General features: G+C 46.3%; 1 protein-coding gene and 1 pseudogene across 1 annotated transcript; both read left to right on the forward strand.

The window, feature by feature from the left end:
* The first annotated feature begins 426 nt into the window (after positions 1-426).
* Positions 427-9274, forward strand: LOC121138262. The gene is made up of 4 exons (XM_040741010.1): positions 427-960; positions 4484-4637; positions 4908-5024; positions 8605-9274. The coding sequence occupies exons 1-4, from the start codon at positions 443-445 to the stop codon at positions 9202-9204; spliced, it is 1389 nt and encodes a 462-aa protein (XP_040596944.1). The 5' UTR covers positions 427-442; the 3' UTR covers positions 9205-9274.
* On the forward strand, positions 4464-5088 carry LOC121138263 (annotated as a pseudogene).
* Positions 9275-9281: the final 7 nt, after the last annotated feature.

Consider the following 9281-nt stretch of genomic DNA (forward strand, 5'->3'; position numbering starts at 1 on the left):
CTGGTCCTTTTCCTATACATACTGTGGACCACTTGCATGCCTGGTCCCAGCAGAAGACAGTTTGAGAGCCCCTGATGTGAATTAAGGTGGAAGCAAGCCTTCATGTGGGTGCTGGGTGTTGAGCACTGGTCCTCTGGAAGAACAGACAGTTTAACTGATGAACCACCTCCAGCCCTTGCTCCGGAAGTCCTTAAACTGTTCTAGGTCTAATATCACAAACTCAGGAAAACACCCAGAGGTTCTAGAAGGCTCTTTGTGACTTGACCGTTGAGGCAGGATTGTAAAAATAAAAAAAAAGAAAAATTTAAGAACAGCTTGAGTTTTTCTACAGTCCATGCTGCACGCCTACAGAGACAGCCTCCATTAACAGTCCTGGTGGCAAGACCACCCGGAGGGGCAGGCTGTAAAGAGGATCACCACATGGGCCAACCAGAGTGCAGTAATGAATCACGACACCTGGTGGGCGACCAATAGGAATGCAGTGGGCTCTATAAAAGCCGAGCCCTCAAGGCACCTAGCCCACTTGAGGAGCAGAGGACAAAGGAGCTTCTTCACGATGGCACGCACCAAGCAGACAGCGCGGAAGTCGACAGGAGGCAAGGCTCCACGGAAGCAGCTAGCTATGAATGTGGCTTGCAAGACTGCACCGGTTACTGGCGTAGTGAAGAAGAAGCAGCACCGCTACCGCCCAGGCACCGTGGCGCTTCGTGAGATCCGCCGCTACCAGAAGACCACCGAGTTGCTGATTCGCAGGGCGCCGTTCCAGCACTTGGTGCGTGAGATAGCCCAGGGTTTCAAGACTGACCTGCGCTTCCAGAGCTCTGCGCTGATGGCGCTGCAGGAGGCCTGCGAGGCCTACCTTGTGGCGCTGTTCGAAGACACCAACCTGTGTGCCATCCACGCCAAGCGGGTGACCATCATGCCGAAAGACATCCACCTGGCTCGTCGCATTCGCGGAGAGCACTCTTAAACTTAGACTCCACAGGCTCCTGATTATTGCACTATCCTAAACCCAAAGGCTCTTTTCAGAGCCACCCACCACATCTAAAAAAGTGGTTGTAACCTTGTATGTAAATCTGATCGATAATTGAAAATATATGCAAATTTTTTGCTTTTAAAAGCTGGCCTCAGAATAAAACCTTTGAAACCTTAAAAAAATCACAATGAATGCATGGGATGTCTTCAAGAATAAACAGGCCAGGTATTTTGCTCTTTGGGACCTTATACGAACATTTCTACTGACTCAGTAATTAATTAATAGGGAAGTTTAGTATGTTACGTGATGTTAATGAGTATATGGGCTTGTAGTAAGTGAACGGAAGAAAGACATCCCAAACACAAAACAGCAGTGTGCAAATAATAGGAATTACACAGACAATGTTTAGGGAGCCAGTTTCAGGGACTGGCATAGAAGATGCATGTGGCAGGTAGGCTAAAAAAATACAGTAATTTTGCTGGGCAGTGGTGGCACATGCCTTTAATCCCAGCACTAGGGAGGCAGAGGCAAGAGGATCTCTGTGAGTTCAGACCAGCCTGGACTACACAACGAGTTCCAGGACAGCCTCCAAAGCCAGACAGAAACCCTGTCTAGAAACCCACCCACCCACAAAATACACCAGTTTGGTACCATTTCACAATAATCATGTGCCTTTCAGAGAAGGCAGATATTCAAAAAAGCAAAGGAAGTCTCTGATTTGGAGACCTCTTATTAATCTGTTACAGCCTACTAAGAATTTTTCATATACCCCAGATTGTTTGCTTTTCTGGTAAACAAATGATAAACATATATTGCCAGTTGATATAACAGAGGATATGGCTAAATATTGAGATATATTGGTCCTACCTTAAAGGAAAACTCTCTTCATTAGCCTGAGTAAATCCCCAGGGAGAGAAAAATTATTTTCAAAAAATATATTTGCTTTCCTTAAAAAAGTACAGACAGACGTATCTGAGCAATATCCACAGCTCATAAGTTCAGCTGAAAATGGAAACCCAATTTTCTCCTTAAAAAATGCACGTGGACTGGTGACATGGTTCAGACAGTAAAGGTGACTGCTACCAAGCCTGATGACCTGAGTTTGATCCCCAGAACCTACTTGGTAGAATAGAAGTGATTGATTGATTGATTGATTGATTGATTGATTGGTTGGTTGGTTGAATGCAACAAAGAATTAAAAGGCCCACACTAGCTAATCAACAGAGCTTCTCTCTGGAACAAAAGAGATGAGTAAGGATCAAAATTTGATTTCTACTAAATCTGCTACCCTCAATCCACTCTTCCGGAGAACACTATTTAAGAAAGCAGATGGCAGATGGGTGGCAGTGGCACACACCCTTAATCCCAGCACTTGGGAGGCAGAGGCAGGTGGATTTCTATGAGTTTGAGGCCAGCCAGAACTACACACACAGAAATCCTGTCTTGAAAAAAGATCAAGCAAGCAGATTGCATAAGTGATGGATATGGTGGTTTTTTTTTGTTTTTTTTTAATTTTTTGGTCTTCAGAAATACTCTCAGTTCCCATTACAGGACAAGCAGGAAAGTGTGAAGATGAAGCAGGAACGCAAGCACTACTAGAACCTCACATGCAAGTGTTTTTGCTTTTTCGAGACGGGGCTTCTCTGTGTAGCCTTGTCTGTCCTGGAACTCACTCTGTAGACCAGGCTGGCCTCAGACTCATAGAGATCTGCCTGTCTCTGCATCCCTGAGTGATAGTATTAAAGGCACGTGCCACTACATTGGGCTGTATCTGTTTTCTTAAAGACTGCCGTTATGATTACAATTAGATGGACTCTCAAAATAATTTGAATTTCCTGAATGACCAATGCATCCATTTCTTTTCTTGTTGCTGTGACAAAGTATCTGAAGCAGAATTTCAGGGAGGAAGAATTTATTCTGGCTCACAAACTGAAGATTTAGGTTGAGGAAGACACGACAGCAGGAGTGTGAGGCAGCTAGTCACACCGATTCCCAGTTAGGACACAGAGACAGAACGCTGATGTTCCTCTACCTTTCTCCTTTTGATGCAACCAGGACTCTGGCCACAGAATGATGAATCCCTGGGGTTAGCTTTTAATTAACCTAATCTAGATAATCCTTCACAGACTCGTCTAGGGGCTCCTTTCTGTGGTGATTTTAGATCCTGCCAAATTGACAATCAATATTAACCATCACAGATACCGAGGTTGAACAATTTTTCACGCATTTATTTTACATTTTGCTGTATCCTTTGAAAGAACTATCTGTTTATTGCTTTGATTGAGGTGTTTGATTTCTGTAGGTTTTTTTTTCACTCTTTGTGCATCCTCGGTATTAAGCTTCTGTCTGCTATGCAGCTGGCAAAGACTTCCTCCCATTCTTCAGGCTTCCTCTTGTCTTAGTTGTTTCCTTCGCAGCTTGGAACTTTCTTCACTTCATGAGTGCCATTTGTTGACTGTTATGCTTATTTTCTGAGCAAGTAGAGTCCTTCTCAGGAGTCCTTGCTTGTGCTTGAAGTGTTTTCTCTCCTTTTTCTCATGACAGTTTCAGAGTTTAAAGTATTATATCATTGACACTGATGCACTAGGAGTTGACTTTTGTATAGGCTAACAGACAGGGATCTAGCTTCATTCTTCTTTATATGGATAGCCAGATCTCCCAGCATCATTTGATGAGAGCCCTGACCTTTCTTCAATGCACTTTTGTACATCTTTAGAATCAGTTGGCTGTATTCACATGGGTTTATATCATGGTCCTCTCTTCTATTCCATTTATCTGCGTGTCTCTTTTTGTGCCATTAGCATGCTACTTTGTTCCTGCCGCTGTATGTATAACCTGGAATCAGTTTTCATGATATCTACAGTATTCTTTTTATGTTCAGATTTCTTTGACTATGTAGAATCTTTTGTGCTTCCATCACTGTCCATCCATTCCTTTGAGACTGGGTTGCAAATTGAGCCTGCAGCTAGGCTGGTGACCACCAAGCCTCAGTATCCTCTTGTCTCTGTCCCTAAAAATGCTAAGTTTATGAACACATAGCCAGGCATGCCTTTTTTTAAAATATAGGTTCTGAAATTTCAACCTTAGGTTCTCTTCTTATTTATCACGTGCTCTTACTCTCTGAACCATGTTTTTAGCCGCTAAAATATTTTAAGGCAACTGAAAATGGTGTTGTTTTCTTGATTTAATTCTCAACACGTTTGTTATTTGTACATCTAGTGATTTTTGTGTGATAATTTTGTATCCTGCCATTTTCCTGCAAGTACTTGTGAAATCTACAAGTTTTCTTATATAATGTATTAGGTAGGGAATCATATCATCGCACATGTGGATAATTTGACTCTTCCTGTCTGTATCCCTCTTATTTCTTTCTCTTATTACTTTAGCTAAGACTTCAGACACTATATTGAAATAGGTGTATTCAAGATATATATTGAAGCAGAGACCAGCGCGGGTGGAGGGCGCAGCCCGGCCGAGCGCGCCAACCATGACCTCCAAGTGTCCCAGCTGTGACAAGACCGTGTACTTTTCTGAGAAGGTGAGCTCCCTGGGCAAGGACTGGCACAAGTTCTGTCTCATGTGTGAGCGCTGCAACAAGACGCTGACCTCCCGGGGCCATGCTGAGCATGATGGGAAACCTTTCTACCACAAACCCTGCTGTGTATGCCACATTGTTTGGACCCAAAGGCTTGAATATAGGGCGCCATGGTTCCTCCATCTACGAGAAGCCTCTGACTGAGAGCCCTCAGGCCTCAGGTAACATTGGCCCCATTGAGGTCCCTGTGGTGCGAACCAAAGAACGGGAGACCAGCGGACCCCGAACTGTCCCAGCAAAGCCTCTAGTTTCACGACATTCACTGGGGTACACAATATTTGTCTGCGATGCAACAAGAGGGTGTGCTTTGCTGAGAATGTGACCTGCTGCCACCAGCTCATCCTGCTCTGGAAGTGCAGCTCCAAGACACTGACCCCTGGCGGCTATGCTGAGAATGAAGGCCAGCCCTGCTGCCACAAGCCTTGCTATGGAATTCTCTTTGGACCCAAGGGAGTAAATACCAGTACTGTTGGCAGCTGTATATGACAAGGACCCTAAAGGCACAGTCCAGCCTTAGACCTGCAGATGCTGTCCTCAGGGTCCCATGCTTGACCCTGAGGGAAAATGACCCACTGTCTCCACTGCCTCCCCTTACCTCAGTGTGTCTTGACTGCAAACCCCGGGGCCTGAGTGGCTGCGGGGGAAGTCTGCTGGGTAGTGTCCAGAACAGCACAGAATTTCAACACTGCCTCTTTCTTTCTTCCTTCCTTCCTTTCTTTATTTCTTTTTATTTTTTGTTTTTTGTTGTTGTTGTTGTTGTTGTTTGTTTATGGAGACAGGGTTTCTCCGTATTGTTTTGGAGGCTGTCCTGGACCTCGCTCTGTAGACTAGGCTGGCCTGGAACTCACAGAGTTCTGCCTGCCTCTGCCTCCTGAGTGCTGGGATTAAAGGTCTGCGCCACCAATACTCGGCACACGGTTTGAGGATTTTTAAAAAACATATATATTTAAGAAAGTGGGCAAACACACCTTATTCCTGATTTTAATGAAATGTCCCCTGTAGTCTAGAGCATTTTAATGAAGCAAGTAGTATGCTGAATCCAAAACCAGATAAAGACATCGCAAAAAGAAAAAAGAAAATTGCTGATGGCTAACCAGTCTCCCTGATGAACACAGATGCAAAATGCAAAGTGAATTCAACATCACATCAAAAAGACCATCTACATCAACCAAGCTGACATCATTACAGAGACATAGAGATTGTACAATATATTTTAGTAAAATCAATGAATGTTATTCAGCACATAGGCGCATAGTCAAAAATCATATGATCAACTACATAGATACAGAAATGGCATTTGATAAACTTCAACATCTATGATAAATGATTATTTATGTGAGACACAATTTATTTACAAAAGAGTGTAAAATTCAACATCAAATATGCCATGTTCTGTTTATTCTCATGGGAGACCTGCCCTTTCCTAAACAGAAACAGAGGAGGTGTGGATTGGGGGGAGGGCGTCTGGGGAAGGACTGGGGGAGGGCCTGGGAGGAGAAGAGGGAAAGGAAAGTTTGGCCAAGGTGTATAATAAAAAGTAAATAAACATATTTTAAATTGAAAATATCAGCATAAGAAGTTGAGTGTCTTAATTGCTGTGCCTTCTAAGGGCTGACTTTTCTCCCTTACAAACTCACCCAACCCTTGCCAAGGAGCCAAGGCAACTGCACAACCCCTCAGTCTTCAAGGATTCCTCCTCCCCCAGCTCTGCTCAAAGAGGGTGAGAGCCAGGTGAGCCTAGGGCAGTGGGTCATATGCCACGACAAACCACCATGAGTGGAGTGGTCCATCGTAGGAACAAACAGTGAGATCCTTTACGGTAGCCCAATAAGGAATGGGGAACCCATCCAAAAAATCTCTCCCAGGATTGCAACCATAAAATAGGCTAGACATAAGCAAGGGTTAACAGCCGTGAGGCACGTCACCTTCTTTAGGAGCAAGCCACTGCTCAGCACTAAGAAATATCCCACTAGGACCTCCTCTCTCCCATCTGCCAAGGATCCTTAGACTGAGAACCATTCTACTCCCTCTCTGTTCCCCCAGCCACGCAGAGTGGAGCTTTAAAAATCCACTGGGACCAGGCAGTCATGGCAATCTCCTTTAATCCCAGCACTTGGGAGGCAGAAGCAGGTAGCTCTCTGTGGGTTTGAGGCCAGCCTAGTCCTCAAGAGCTAGTTCCAGGGCAGCCTCCAAAGCCACAGAGAAACCCTGTATTGGAAAAAAAAAGCTACTCAGGAAGAGCAAGGCAGAGAGTAGGTCACCAGATAGACACCATGTATCTACCAACGAAGAGACACCTTAGCATCACAGGCATTTGGCTTATGTGCATACTGTATTGTCATTTAGGTGGAATTTGGATCGATCAGGTATTCTGGCACTGGGCAGTAACAGAATAGTGAGTGTTACACAGCTCAGAGGGAAAGGTATCCTGGAGCTCGGGAGTCACAGAATATGGAGTGTTACACAGGTCAGATGGAAAGGTATTCTGGAGCTCAGGAGTCACAGAATACTGAGTGTTACTCAGGTCAGGTGGAAAGGTATCCTGGAGCTCGGGAGTCACAGAATACTGAGTGTTACACAGCTCAGGTGGAAAGGTATCCTGGAGCTCGGGAGTCACAGAATACTGAGTATAACAGAGCTCAGGTGGAAAGGTATCCTGGAGCTCGGGAGTCACAGAATATGGAGTGTTACACAGGTCAGATGGAAAGGTATCCTGGAGCTCAGGAGTCACAGAATACTGAGTGTTACTCAGCTCAGGTGGAAAGGTATCCTGGAGCTCGGGAGTCACAGAATACTGAGTGTTACACAGCTCAGGTGGAAAGGTATCCTGGAGCTCGGGAGTCACAGACTACTGAGTCTTACACAGCTCAGGTGGAAAGGTATCCTGGAGCTCAGGAGAGAAGGACCACCACAGGTTGTTGTAAGCTTAGCTGCTTACAGCCCTGCCTCAGGGAAAGGCTTCCCCAGTGTATGGGCTCCCCTCAGGCAGGACAGCATCGTCCAGCTGAGGATTTACGCTCAGTGTTGCAGTTTTGCTTGTCAGGAGATTTCTCAGGAGAAGTTGTTACAGTTCTGCTCTGTTCCCTGAGAGCAGAGAGCACAGATTGGAGCTCTTCCAAGAGAAGCTTTCCCTGGCCAAAGGGTTACAGCCCTGCTAGCTCTGCTCTGCTCTGCCCAGGATGGCCTCTGCTGTCTCCACCGCAAAAGATTTTCACCCAAAGCTCATTGAAGGGGTTTATTGGAAGAAAGAATCCAGGAGAATGGCTGCCCTCTGCCAGAGTAGCAGGGGACAGCAGGGTAGCACGAACAGCCACAAGCTGTACAGACACACGGTTTATATGGGGCTTCCAGGGTGGGGATTGCTCAGATTTAGTGCTGAGCTCTGATTGGCTAGAGCTCCTGCTCAAGGATTGGCTAGTTTTCTGCACAGGATTAGGGTGAGATTTTGTTCTGGTTTCAGGGCCGAAGTGTGTTTCTTTCTCTGGTCCTTTTTAGCCTTTTCACTCCAATTTTAGGATCAGGGTGCATTTCTTTCACTGACTCTGATGCCAAGGACTAGGTGTGTTATTTTGGCACTGGTTTCAGGGTCAGGGACCATTTCTTTAGTTCTGGTTGCAGGGCCAAAGTGTGTTTCTTTGTCTCTGCTCAGGGTGTGCTTCTTTGCCTCGTCCTTTTCCCCTACATACTCTGCACCACTTGCATGCCTGGTCCCAGCAGAAGACAGTTTGAGAGCCCCTGAGGTGAATTAAGGTGGAAGCAAGCCTTCATGTGGGTGCTGGGTGTTGAGCACTGGTCCTCTGGAAGAACAGACAGTTTAACTGCTGAACCACCTCCAGCCCTTGCTCCGGAAGTCCTTAAACTGTTCTAGGTCTAATATCACAAACTCAGGAAAACACCCAGAGGTTCTAGAAGGTTCTTTGTGACTTGACCGTTGAGGCAGGATTGTAAAAATAAAAAAAAGAAAAATTTAAGAACAGCTTGAGTTTTTCTACAGTCCATGCTGCACGCCTACAGAGACAGCCTCCATTAACAGTCCTGGTGGCAAGACCACCCGGAGGGGCAGGCTGTAAAGAGGATCACCACATGGGCCAACCAGAGTGCAGTAATGAATCACGACACCTGGTGGGCGACCAATAGGAATGCAGTGGGCTCTATAAAAGCCGAGCCCTCAAGGCACCTAGCCCACTTGAGGAGCAGAGGACAAAGGAGCTTCTTCACGATGGCACGCACCAAGCAGACAGCGCGGAAGTCGACGGGAGGCAAGGCTCCACGGAAGCAGCTAGCTATGAATGTGGCTTGCAAGACTGCACCGGTTACTGGCGTAGTGAAGAAGAAGCAGCACCGCTACCGCCCAGGCACCGTGGCGCTTCGTGAGATCCGCCGCTACCAGAAGACCACCGAGTTGCTGATTCGCAGGGCGCCGTTCCAGCACTTGGTGCGTGAGATAGCCCAGGGTTTCAAGACTGACCTGCGCTTCCAGAGCTCTGCGCTGATGGCGCTGCAGGAGGCCTGCGAGGCCTACCTTGTGGCGCTGTTCGAAGACACCAACCTGTGTGCCATCCACGCCAAGCGGGTGACCATCATGCCGAAAGACATCCACCTGGCTCGTCGCATTCGCGGAGAGCACTCTTAAACTTAGACTCCACAGGCTCCTGATTATTGCACTATCCTAAACCCAAAGGCTCTTTTCAGAGCCACCCACCACATCTA

Source organism: Mesocricetus auratus, unplaced genomic scaffold, assembly GCF_017639785.1.
Source record: "Mesocricetus auratus isolate SY011 unplaced genomic scaffold, BCM_Maur_2.0 contig_11638_pilon_obj, whole genome shotgun sequence".
Lineage (NCBI taxonomy): Eukaryota > Metazoa > Chordata > Mammalia > Rodentia > Cricetidae > Mesocricetus > Mesocricetus auratus.

What these genes read in the sequence shown, in the direction of transcription:
- LOC121138262 (XM_040741010.1), top strand. Translation starts at nt 443, where the DNA reads ATGAATCACGACACCTGGTGGGCGACCAATAGGAATGCAGTGGGCTCT. An exon ending in TCTACCACAAACCCTGCTGT is followed by an intron (nt 4,638 to 4,907) that starts GTATGCCACATT and finishes TGCTGCCACCAG; the next exon opens with CTCATCCTGCTCTGGAAGTG. An exon ending in TTCTCTTTGGACCCAAGGGA is followed by an intron (nt 5,025 to 8,604) that starts GTAAATACCAGT and finishes CTCCATTAACAG; the next exon opens with TCCTGGTGGCAAGACCACCC.